Here is a 13237-nt window from a genome sequence, read left to right as displayed (position 1 = left end):
ACAGTCACCGTTTTTTTCCCCTTGATATTTGAAACAAGAAAATATTTCCTGTTCTGGGTCAAAGATGGCTTGACTCTAAAATATGAACTAAAATATTTGTTTCCCTGTGCTAATCCATAATACCAAATTAATCTGATGTCATATTTACTATGTGGCAGGCAGGGAGGTAAAACAAAAATAAAACAAAAAATCACATGGCCATATTTGGTGGTGTGATCCGGGGGGCCACTTTTGCTGCAAAGTATTGGCTGCTCGCTCCTGCCTAAAGCAACATTTGTTTTCCCAAACTGGTAAACTCCAGATATGTTGGGACTACAGCTTCCAAAATTCCTAGCAAATTACTAAATGCTGACAAGTCTGGTTGATGTAGTCTTAATGCAGCTGGAAGACACCAGGTTGGAAATGACTGGCTGTTCAAACTGTTTGCAAGACAGGAACAGTCATTTAATGCAGCTGGAAGACACAGCCAAAAGACTGAGTTATTTCTCTCTAGGCAGGACTTAAACTTTGTTCTGCTTTTCTTGTTTTCTTGGAGCCTTTCTTTGTTATCTCTTTACAGCATCACTGGAATAACCCGGGAACCTCAATTTTAGGACAGTGCAGAATAGTACTTAATGTACAAGACTAAGACTGGGGAGACCTGAGTTCAAGTCCATTCTCAGCTGTGGAAGCTTACTGGGTGACTTTGGATGAGTCACACACTCTTTCTGATCAACTTACCTTGTTCTGGGGGAAAAACTGAGTAGGGAATTCTGTCTTCAATTCCTGGAGAAAAGGCATGATATCAATCTAACAAATGTATAAAAAGAAATCTGCAAAATAAATTTAGCTTCCTCCATTGTAACTCAAGATGTTTCCCAGCAGACTTTTCTAGAATTGAGAACAACTTACTAGGATCTAGCTTAGATCAGAAAAGGAACCGGGTCTTTGGTCACTTGCTATAACAAATTTGTGACAAACTTTGAAGAAATAATTTGTGTTCATCTACAATTCAGTGCCAGAATTCAGGCAATATTTCAAGAAGTGTCCAGCTCCTAATTAATTGGAGTTGGGAGGCTGCAGTCAGCTCCAGATGTTGAGGTTTGATGAACTAAATAAGATGCTTGAATCTGACCTTCTACTGATTTTGTCTAGGAAAATTTAGTAGGAGGAGGCAGGGTGAATCTAGGATTACAGTGAAGGCCTAATTAGATCACAGAATTGTATCTGTAGCCTTATAAAAGATGGTAGCATGAACTTTCCTGAAGAAGGCTTTCCTAGTCCCAAAGGTTTTGAGAACTATTGTCCTGTTTGAACTATCTTCTTTTTGGGCAAGAAATATGAGAGGGGTAGTTAGACAACTTCAGATAGTCTTAGAACAGTTATTTAGATTCAATATATTTTGAGGATCAAAGTAACTTTGCTTTCTTTAATAGATAACGTATTGTAGGGGAGAGATGAAGGGAGTGTGATCTAGTTGATTCTTTTGGATTTTCCAGCCACTTTTCATCCCATTTACCATGGTATTGTATTGAAATCTTATTTAATGACAAATTATTTTTCCCTGTCATTGAAATTAATTGGAGACTTATAGAGAATGTTAGCTCTACAATATTCTCAATTTTTAAATCTGATTGTTTTCCAGAAAGGCTATGAGTGAAACAGAACCATACATGAGGATTGTTTCTAGTCTTTCTTCCAAGCTCTCACCTTCTGTCCAAAAATATAATTATTCCTGAGTGATATAAATAATAATCTGTTCGTTAATGTAGAATAATTATTAGGGCTGTACTCTGAATTTATATGAATCCAAACCTGATTATTTTAAGTTTTTCAAGTAATATTTCAAGTAATATTAGATACAAAATCATTTTTTGGTACTTAAGTAATGCTGTAGTGGTGAAATTGGATGTTGACTTTGGGAAGTGCTAGTTGTGATAACTCCAATCATAGCCTTTGGGCAGGTGGCAAGACAGAAGGAGTGAGTGAAGGGAGAAGTTGATGTATATTCGCTTTAACTGCAATCATAGCTAATTGTTACCCACAAAATTGTTTTCTCTGGTCCTGTGTGAAGTGGTGCACTCACTTGACAACTGGATGCTTTTTAAACATTGTTCTCATGTCTAGTCGTGCTTGATTCTCTTTCAGTTACTTTGTTTACCCAACTTTCCCTTCCCTTCCTTTTCTTTCCCATCCTATCCTTTCCCTTTCTTCCACAACATCTCATTAATATTTTTTTAAAGGCATTTTTTTCAATTGCATCAGTACTTTATTTAGCCCTATATACTTCCTTGCTCCTTCTCCATTTATTACTTATTATTGTCATTTATTTTTAAATTTATCTTTTTACATTGTAAATAATGTAATTTGTGGGTATCCTTGTAAACATTTCTCATCTCATTTTTACCTAATTGATAGATGCATGTGTACTAATATATTAGACAGCATCACAGAAGAGATTGAGGATGGGTTGAATTTGATGTGTCAGCCAAATTGTATTGATAAAAAGTTACTGGGAGTGCTTCAGAAGTGATCTGAGCAAGAGATTGCTATGGACAGAACATTATTTAACTTAAAAATTACTGCAATGATTTCTATGAAATTTGGCATGTTTCATCTCTTCTTAATGGACTAAATTCCCTATATGTTTCATACAGTTCCGGTGAAAAGCATACAGTAATAATCCAGATTAAAAAGGTGTAAAATTCAAAAGGCCCTGCAGTGTTTCCATGAAATTTGGAGTTTCATTTTCTCCTAATGATCTAAGTTGCCAGCAAGTGTTGTCCTACTCTGACAAAATACAAGGGGAGAAAAGCTATAGGCACTCTATTAGCTTATTTAATTTATTATTAGAATGCACTTTTATACCTTGTAAGTACATTTTTATGGCAATCAAATATGTTAAAATTGTTCCTCTATTCTTGCCTTAAAGAGTAAGTTTGGTTAGAAATAATTTGGGATTCTTAGGAATTCAGAATTTTTATAATTATAGAATTTTTGCAAAGAAACCCCCCACTTGTATTACATTTTTATTTGCTCAAAATGTCATTACTTAAATCTGACTCTGACAGGGCCAACATAACCTATTAGTTTCAACTCAGGATCTGACTATTTGTCAGGTTGTTGAAAATAAACTTGTGAAATGCTTTTCAGAACCTTTACAAAACATCAAACTTCAAGCTTTTTTGTTTATAATTACAGGTAGTCCTCACTTAACAACCATTCATTCAGTAACTGTTCAAAGTTACGATGGAGCTGAACAAATTGTAGTTACGTCTGGTCCTCCAAGTTACAGCTGTTGCAGCACCCCCACAGTCACGTGATCAAAATTTGGGCACTTGGCAGCCAGCCTGACCACAGTGTGCGCTTCATCTTCCCCTACCCACCTATCTCCCTGCCATCTCTGCCCTTTTGGCTGCCCTGCCCTCCGCTGCCACCCCCACCACCCTGCACACCCACTGCCCTGCATTCTGCTGCTCCTTCCACTTCCTTACTGACTTTCACCATCTTCATCCTCCCACTGCTGACCAGGACATCTGGGCCGTTCACAAGGCAGCTGCTGGCCTTGCAAAGGGTCCGGCCAGGCACACCTCATCAGCAGCAGGAGGAAGAAGAAGTGAAGGTCAGCTAGGGGATGGCAGGGGTGGCAGAGTGCAAGGGGATAGGGGTGCAGGGTGGAGTGGAGAGCAGGGCACGGCAGTCAAAAGGCAGGGATGGGGGAGATAGATGGGTCCGGGGAGTTGAAGCGGAGGCAAGTGAGGCAGGCAGAAGAAACGTGAGGTCCTTGCCTAATGACCGGTCCTGGGAGAACTGAAACTGCCATCGCTAAGCAGTGCGGTCACATGATGTTTTGCTTAATGACTGCATTGCTTAGCTACAGAAATTCTGGCCCCAACTAGGGTAGTTAAGCAAGGACTATCTGTATTTGGATATTTGATGAATCAGTCAAGATGTTTATATTTTATTTTGCAATGTATATTATTATACCACATTTTAAAAAGCTCAAGAAACAAATCTATACCCATTGACTGAATTCGTTTGCTTTTTGTGAATTCTAGAGAAGCAGTAAGATTAATTTTACAATTCCAATACTTCATTCCTCTCTGCTTTCCTTCTCAGAATATCTTCCTTTTGCTAAACTAACTGCAGACAAATATACGATTGAAATTGGATAGTTGTAAAACTGTTGTTTGTACTTTTATACAATATTTAAAAGACAATTATTTCCAGAAAGTTGGCAATTGTAGCCGTACGGATGACAAAATTGATTCCAGTTAGAGCCCATCTTTGTTTTGAGAGGAAATACCAACAGTACTTGAAAATGGATTATTAAGGACTTTCAGTTTGCTGAAACTGGCTCATGTGTTCTCTTTGCTAACACAGCACCTTGCTGGGAAAAAGTGCAACTTTTCACTAGCCTGGAATATTTTCTCTGCAAATCTTTAGAACAGGAAATAAAAAACAGCTAATGTTTCATGGGGCATGTGGAATTAGTTTAGGCAAAGCTGAACCCTTATCCTTCTGTCTGCCTTCTTTTTCCAATGCTGTTTTGTCTATGCCTCCTTTCGAATATGTCAACAAATTTTTTTTAAGCTCCAAAGTGGAGAATGCAATGGGACTGAGGAGGGTAGTGGCTCTTTCCATTAAAAGAGAAAATGTGGAACAGATGTGTATTCAAGAAGGTACAAGTTGATCTTGTTAAAATATTTGTAAAGAAAAATAGCTTCAGGATCTTCCAAAGAAAATCTCTTGAGCTCTAGAGGTATAAGGGAGGGGAATGTGTTTTGTTATTCTGATAGCATTCTTTCCATACAAGTCCTGATGATGAATCAAGATATGCTTAGATCTGGGAATCTAAACTGAAGAAATATAAGTAAGAACAGAAAGCAGTTGTGACTTGAGGCTGGATTATTGTTTACTTAGTAATTCTTAAGCAGAAAGATAGTTTCGTGGTCATCCTTATTTACTGGAAAGAATGCTGTTGCAGCAACACAGCTAGTTCAAATAAAATCCTATATATACCTAGGACTACTACTATATATGTAGGCTGTAAAAAAATGCAGACTATTTGGGGTTGTCCAGATGTTGTCCAAATCTTGCACCCTCACACACCCCCTCACGCGTTCCCCCACCTGGCAACAGCCACTTACCTGCCTACCAGCCTGCTTGCGAGACATCTGGGATTTGCAACTTCCTGCCAGCTTCCCCACTGACTTGGTTGTGGGAAGCTGGCAGGAAGTTGCCTCACCTAACGTCTGTGGTATTTGGTTAATGACAGCAACTGGGACTGCAGGGATTGTTGTCGCTAAGCAATGTGATCATGTTTTATGACTGCATCGCTTACCAATGGAAATTCCAGTCCCAATTGCCATCGTAAATCGAGGACTACCTGTACTTTATATAGGAAGGCAATGTGTCTTGTATCAAAGGATTTAAAACAACTCTAAAATGGAGTTTTATCATAACTGACAAACAGTATGGCTGTAATATGTGAATAATAATTCATATATAAACAACTGTGATGAATATAGCTAGCCCGTTTTTTTTGACTACATCCTTAAGGTATTTATAACAGATTGATTCTCAACCTATATTATTAACACAACTTAACTGCCATCTAGTTAACTCCTATAACTTAGAAAAACAAGCAAGCAGGGTCACTATTTTTAATGAGGTGTTAAGGACTAGTAGAGAAAGTAAAGACATTGGCATAGAAGCTAATTTCTCATACTCCTTGTCATTTCATTTAAAATATGCTCACTATTAATATGTTTTGTAGGGCTGTGCACACTTTGAAAATGATTTGGAAGTAAGTACTTAAATAAATACCTCATGCAAGAACATGTACAGGTCCTCTCTATTACTCTTTAAAATATGCAAGCCTGAAAAAAGATGTCACTGCATTAATCGTCACATGAAATACATGCTGCTTTAATTATTAGATTTGATAGAACAGCAGCGCCTTTTTTCAGGCCTACATGGAAACTTAAAAAAGGTTGGGCTGCTTTAATGAGTGCTGAGTGCTTCTGTGGAGTTAGATGGTAGACAGCCATAGAGCTTGATGTCGTCAGCATATTGATAGCAACCCCTTTCAAAGCTCCAAATGACCTCCCTCAATGGTTTCATATTGATGTTAATTAGTATAGAGGACAAGATGGAACTCTGTGAGAAACCCCAAATCAGTAACTTCAGGGTTGAACAGTAGTCCCTCAGCGTCACCTAGTGAATGAGCTCTGACAGAAAAGACTCGAATCATTGGAAAAGCTGCCAGGAGATCTAGGAGAACTAGCAAGGCTGTAGTTCCCCATCTTTTTTCTGGTTGATTAATTTATGTATTCATTTATTTCAATTTATATGGGTATCCATGTCAATAACATGATTCTGGGTGGTTAACAACAGTTGAAAAAACACTATATCCCAACAACATCACATATGACAATAAATACAGATCAGTACCCAAAGTAAAAAAAACACCACAGCCACAATCATCTCACAGGCCCTGCAATATATCCCAACCCCCCTGCCTAATATAGATCTTCCATTATGGTGACCAAAGCAGTCTCAGTACCATATCTCATACAAAAGCCCATATGAAATGGTCCAGGTAGTCAGTTTCATCCTGATGCATTGTCAGTCCCACTAGGTAGACCAGACCAGGAAATCAATTCCCTAGGAAGGCTAAAACTACTTTTATTCAGACTGGCTATAATAACAGCCTGGGCTGCTTCCAAACATTATCTTGTTCTGGTCTTAAAAATGCTTCAGCCCCTTTTACCTAAGCAACATGTACAGTTCTTCACTGAAGGAGACATTAGTCGTCTCCCATAGTTATGGGCGGGGGGGGGGAATGCTTCACGGTATAGAAAAACAATACTAATGTATTTGTATAGGCACAATGGAGAAAAAGAAGAGTAGGATTTTTGCTCTTTGCTACATCTACTGCGACAGAATAGGATTACAGATGGGCTCCATTTCCATGTTTGATCCAACTAATCCCAGGAGTGCTACCACTTGTACTCCAGTTATCTACCATTCAACTTCACTGCTCTCAGCTTGCTGGTAAATTGAGTAGCTATTTGGAGGGAAGAAAGCCCACAGGAGCAATAATGTCACCTTGTCCCTCTCTCTCTCAATGCCCTCACATGAAGACAGACAAAAGAGGGCTCCCAAAAGAGCTAGACACTTTGGAGTCACCCTTTCAGCATCAACTCCATTACCTTAGGACAGCAGTCTTTTTACCCCAGGGAGCATATGATGCAACTTCTGAACAAAGTAATTTCAGATGGACAAATCTTTTAACACTTCTGGTCCTGTAAAGAGATCTGGTTATTTTTACAGTAGTTACCTTCTAAGCTCGTTTCCCAGTGGGAATCACAGCAGACCTTAATTAAGGCCAAAAAAGCTTTGTTTGTTGTCTGCATCAGGCTATTATGGGTCTAACGCTAATGTTAGTTTATCTTATAAATGTATGTTCCTACTCATGTAATTAATAATGCCACTTTTCTCTAACACAATGGGCAAAAACACTGAAACTTTTCCAAACCACCATAAAGGCCTTAGGTAAAGGAGTAGATCAGACATTTTATCTTCAGAACCTACTTTATATCTGATTTATTACTCCTTGTTTTTCCAAAAAAGATTTTATCTTAAAATAGAGACATATTCCTGTCAATAATAGAAAATGTATCCCAGAAATGTGAGCTAGTAATATCCTGATATGTACCTGGATCAGTACATAGGATGTGGCATTGACATACTTATTTTCAAATAACAATACACCAAACTGCTGAATTATTGGAACATATTTCTTAGAAATAATAATGACAGATTAAGGTTGTCACTTATGTACTCATTTGTCCTTGGAGCATTGTTCAAAGTACAGGAAACTAACAATTTTCCCTCTTTTTAAATTTGTTTTATTATTATAAGATGTAAGTGATATACTATTTTGATACAGTGGTATTTATACAGTATTGACTAGAGCTTATTAACAGTTTAATGTTTAGATAACTTAAACCTTTAAAGATAGAAAAAAAGAAAAGGTTTGTATCAGTGTTAACTATGATTTGAAATGTGAATGTTAATAAGCGTAAGGTTGATTACATTTTATATCCGAAGCTAAAATATAGCATTAATGAACAACTGCAAATTACATCAAAATATTAGTTGTACAATAAAGGCTTCTGTCTTAAGCTGAATACTTAATACTAGGGTCTCCACTGTGTTGCTACTTATTATTGTTTATGCATATTTAAAAAAACAGACAAAGCAAAATAAATAACAACAGAAAAGGAAAAGAAAAAAGGGGGAAAAGGCTATTTAGTTTCTAACTTCCTCATTTTTCTGCCACTACTAATTTGCAGTGTTTATAAACTGCAGGTGTTTATATTTGCCTTGTTGTATAATATATTGTATGGATGGGAACCATTCTTGCTTAAATTTGGTTAAAGTTCTGTTGTGAATACGTACTCTTAATTTTGCCATCGTTGCATATTCTCCAAGTTTAAGTTCCCAGTCAGAATATCCTGATATGTATCTGGATCAGTACATAGGATGTGAAATTGATATACCTGGTATGTAATAAAAATACACTAAATTGCTGAATTATTGGAACATATTTTGTAAAAATAATAGTGACAATTTAAGATAGTCACTTATATACTCATTTGTCCTTGGAGCATAGTTCAAAGCACAGGAAACTAACAAATTTCTTAATGTGCGCATTTTTAAAAATATTATTTTAGTTGCATCTTCCATGTTTTACTGGGGAAAATGTAATCAATTTACCAGTGATTGTTAATTGATTCTCTTTCTCATAATCCTTAGGACAGTGAAAAGAAAGGATTTATGAATAAACTGTATGCCATTCAAGAAGTATGTGTCAGTGTTCAGAACATCCTTGATGAAGTGGCTTCTTTTGGAGAAAGGATTAAGAAGTAAGTGTTGATAAATGGATGCTTGGTTGCTCTCAGATTATGTTCATATATTTGTATTCCCATTCAAGTTACAAAATGTTACATATTTTGGACAAAGGACAAAAGCGTTACTATAAAAATCCATCATTCTTATTTTGCCATTAAAGTTCTGTCGCTTTGACCTCTAGAAGAATACTCTATCTAATGTAGAACAGAAACAGAAGAAAAAATAACCTACATTATAGTAGAGATGCATAATTCCCTTCTCGATTAAGAGCCTACACAGATAACTAAATTGGTTTGGATGATAGTTGACATCATAAGAAAAAGCCAGGATAGATAATCTTAGGGAGAATTACTTAGACTTCATCTTTATTTATTTTATTTTTTTTACTTACTATTAAATTTGTATGCCACCTGACTCCAAATGACTCTGGGCAGCTCACAGATAAAAACATTAAAAATGGATATAATCAGAAACAAAAATAAGGAATAAAGATGACAAAACCTGGACTGGAACAGAAAAAAGAATCTAAGGAGTCTTCATTCACCCTCGCTAAAGGCCTGGGAGAAGAGCCAGTTCTTCAAGTCCCTTCAAAACACTGTAGAGTAGAGTCCATCCAGATCTCGAGGGGAACCTCATTCCAGAGGGCAGGCACTACTACAGAGAAGGCGCACTTCCAGGATCCCAGTAGATGATGTTGTATAATCCAAAGAACCCGGGGCGTACCAACCCTGCCAGATCAAATTGGCCATGCAGATACTATGAGAAAGATTTGTGTACTTCCCTGTAAAGGCATAGGAAAGATTTGTGTACTTCCTTTTAAAGCCAAGAGACACAGTATTGGGGCGAGGGGATTTGGATAAAGTTTTAGAAAAAATTGCATGAAGAACAGCTGCTATGAAGTGTAAATACTGTACTCTCAAGGAGTGTAGAGCAAGTTTTAGCTCCAAATTTGTTTTTTAGGGATTGGGTCCAAAGCACCAACACATACCATATTCTGTATTCATGTATACTCATAAACATTTTGGTTCTTTCATTGAAAATTAATCTTGTTCCATTTAAAGACCTATATTCTACTTGGCTGGTGCTTGTTTTTTTAAATTAATTTTGTTCTTTGAAGCTATTATATTTCTGATCTGTTAATTTTTTATTCAGTACATTCAACTGGACTATTCCATTCTTAAGCTGGCTGGCCATTTTTGCCCTCTGTGTGTTCACAGTCATCCTGTATTTCATTCCACTGAGATACATTGTCCTTGTCTGGGGTAAGTAGAGCATTCCCCCACCCCACCCCCTTTTTTCCCCCCTGTAGAATATAGAACAAGTTGCTTTAAATTTATAAGATATATTATCTCTAGTGTACTTCTGATGGTGGCTGGTGCCAGCATGGAGAATGTCCTCTCTATATAGATCCACAGTGATGATCTGAATGTACCAGATAGAGGTTTATACCAATCAAATTGCTGCTCTTCTTCCTCATGCAAGTTTTCTTAACATATACTTTTTATTAATACAAATGTTGAGCCAATATTGAAAATATTAATGGTAATAATAAATTACCAATATACTGGTATATTGGCATTCATGCAATTGAATACATTGAGTCTGTATTGGTGGTTATCATTTTGGCATTAAAAAACCCAATTTGGCACTACTCATTAGAGAGTTTCTGCCAAGTAAAATTATTTTCTTGCTGATAGAGATAATGTTAAAATCAGGAGTTCCTGTGTTCCAAGGAAAAAAGTACGAAGCACTGATCAAGAATGAATGTACAACTAATCCAGCATGCCTGTTCAATTAATTTTACAATGACATTAAGCATCAGTACTGATCAACATGAACTGTTGCTTTCTTCAGGTATCAACAAATTTACAAAGAAGCTCCGAAGTCCATATGCAATTGATAACAACGAACTACTTGATTTTCTTTCTAGAGTCCCTTCAGATGTGCAAGTGGTCTGTATATACCTTTGATGTTAAACTTAAAGATGTATTGTCGAAGGCTTTCGCGGCCGGAATTTGATGGCTGATGTGGGTCTTCTGGGCTGTGTGGCCGTGTTCTGGAAGTTTTGTTCCTAACGTTTTGCCAGCATCTGTGACCAGCATCTTCAGAGGACAGGAGCAGAGACAGGAGCGGTTCTCTCTACGCCCAGGATGAGGTGACCCTTTTGTGGATATTTATGGAGATAAGCAAGGGTGCCTGCCGGGGGGGGGGGGCAACACCAACAGCCACTATACCAGGCTATACAGGGAAACCGTTGAAATTCACAAACACCGGCACAGTTTCAATAAAAAAGAAGAAAGTCTAAAAATCAACAAAACCTGGCTACCAATCCTGAAAAATACAGCCTGCAAAAGATCAACGAACCCAGCTCAACCACCAGGACGCATGAATAATTCACACAATGAACATGCTAATCACCCCCTGCAGCCACTCGTTAACAACTCAACACAAAAAACCCTGCCTAATCCCCAGGAAGATATACACATACACTGATCACCAAAACAAGCAGCCACTCGTTAACCCACGAAACCCCTCCCACCCCCCGCAGGCACCCTCGCTTATCTCCATAAATACCCAAAAAGGGTATTTACCGCTCCTGTCTCTGCTCCTGTCCTCTGAAGATGCCGGTCACAGATGCTGGCAAAACGTTAGGAACCAAAACTTCCAGAACATGGCCACACAGCCCGGAAGACCCACATCAGCCATTAAAGATGTATTATTTGTAGAGGGTTAATTTTCAAGTTAAATTGTGAGTTAATAGAGTACCAGTGTAAGTTATATTACAGAAAGACTTGTTTGCATACGTTGAAGCAAGAGCTTGAGGGGCATAAGTTGAAAGTAGAAAACACCACTGTTAAAAGAGCAAATTATTTCACTCAGTGCATTGTAATATGAAGCAGGTCATGCAAGACTGATGGTATGATGGTAACCATTTGTGCTTTAAAAGGTCCTCATATGATGGAGGCATTTATATTAGCTGAAAACTGCTACATATTCCTCAAACAATACTTAGCGAAGAATATTTCTACTGATCCAGTGCCTATTTGTTTCTGGGTTATATAGTTGTAATTGTGCAAATAATTGTAACTTGGGGTCAGATTATTTGAAGGACCGCCTTTTCCCAGTTACATCTATCTGACCCACCAGATTGGGGAGGCAGCGTATGTTACAGGTCCCCCCCATTAATGAGGTTCATCCAGCGAGACTGAGAAAAAGGGCCTTCTCTGTGATGGCTCCCTCCCTATGGAACATCATACCCCCAGAGATAAGACTGGCCTCCACCTTGATACTCTTCCAAAAGGCCGTGAAGACATGGTTTTGCCAGCAGGCCTGGGAATCTCAGGTTGATACAGAGCCCATCAAATGGCTAGCTTGAATGTGTTGTTGCTAGGGGGTATAGTAGGTTTTGTATTTGGGGTCTGATTTCTGAAATGAAAGCTGCAAGAAGTCACAGTGTGTGTTGGGCAGCTATATAAATTGGTTTAATAAATAAATAAAATATCAGTAGGTAGCCACCTTTGTAATAGAGCTCTAAATAATAGTCCCAACAAGGAGTACACTACTTTAAAAATGTCATTTTAAAGAATTTCTGGCTTTTAAAAAAGTTGTTATTGGACTTTTTTGAAGTAATTCCTTGTGGGAAGTGGGGTGGGAGAAGGTTTTACAGAAATGTTTATTGCCACAGTCTCCTTTGCAACATATACTTTGTGTTGTTGTTGTTGTTTTCCTCCTTCTCCTTGACCTAGTAATTTGCCATGGTTTGCATTTTAGGAACAGTGCCCATATTGCAGTTTGTGTGGACAATATTGCTTCCTTCCCCAAATATTTCTTGCCCATTCTATAGTTGTATTTTTTTAAATGCTTTGATTTATTGAGTTGAAATTGCTGTCTGAACTTTATGTTTAAACAGGTGCAATATCAAGAACTGAAACAAGACCCTTCTCATAGCCCAAGTAAAAGGAAGAAAAACAACCCTGGCTAGCCGGGTCCATGTGCTGGGGAGATCTGAACATCTGAACAAGGCATCACACCACCTAAGAAACATTTCTTCTTTTCACAATTGTTTTGTTCATTTGTTTGCTTTCTTCTGGGTGGTGGTTTTTGTTTTTGTGTTTGGTAATCTTAATGAGAAATTTGTAAATAGTGTACAGAGAGATTTAGCAGGGAAAATATTCTTTCCACTGTACAGAACTACAATGAAGGTTTGAAATCTACCTTATGCTCAAGCTTTGTTAGATGAGAGAAGCCATCAATTGCATGAATATGGAATGGTACATGATAGGCACATATAAATGGGTAAAGATGTGTTAAATTAAAAATGTAATTTAATTCATGC

The 13237-nt window shown here is 37.6% G+C and overlaps 1 protein-coding gene across 2 annotated transcripts in view; it reads left to right on the top strand.

Moving 5' to 3' along the window:
• Positions 1-12928, top strand: part of MCTP1 (multiple C2 and transmembrane domain containing 1) — a 197444-nt gene extending 184516 nt beyond the window's left edge. For both annotated transcript variants that reach the window (XM_007425963.4, XM_088130050.1), the window contains 4 exons: positions 8806-8915; positions 10054-10163; positions 10756-10853; positions 12812-12928. In XM_007425963.4, coding sequence (XP_007426025.2) covers positions 8806-8915; positions 10054-10163; positions 10756-10853; positions 12812-12883 — 390 coding nt within the window. In that variant the 3' untranslated portion in view covers positions 12884-12928. The remainder of the gene's footprint in view (positions 1-8805; positions 8916-10053; positions 10164-10755; positions 10854-12811) is intronic.
• Positions 12929-13237: the final 309 nt, after the last annotated feature.

This window comes from Python bivittatus, unplaced genomic scaffold (genome assembly GCF_059951505.1).
Source record: "Python bivittatus isolate LINGU-HERP-01145 unplaced genomic scaffold, Pbiv_v1 ctg000850_np1212, whole genome shotgun sequence".
Classification (NCBI taxonomy): Eukaryota; Metazoa; Chordata; class Lepidosauria; order Squamata; family Pythonidae; genus Python; species Python bivittatus.
Note: the sequence above shows the minus strand (reverse complement) of the source record. Positions and strands in the feature narration are given on the sequence as shown.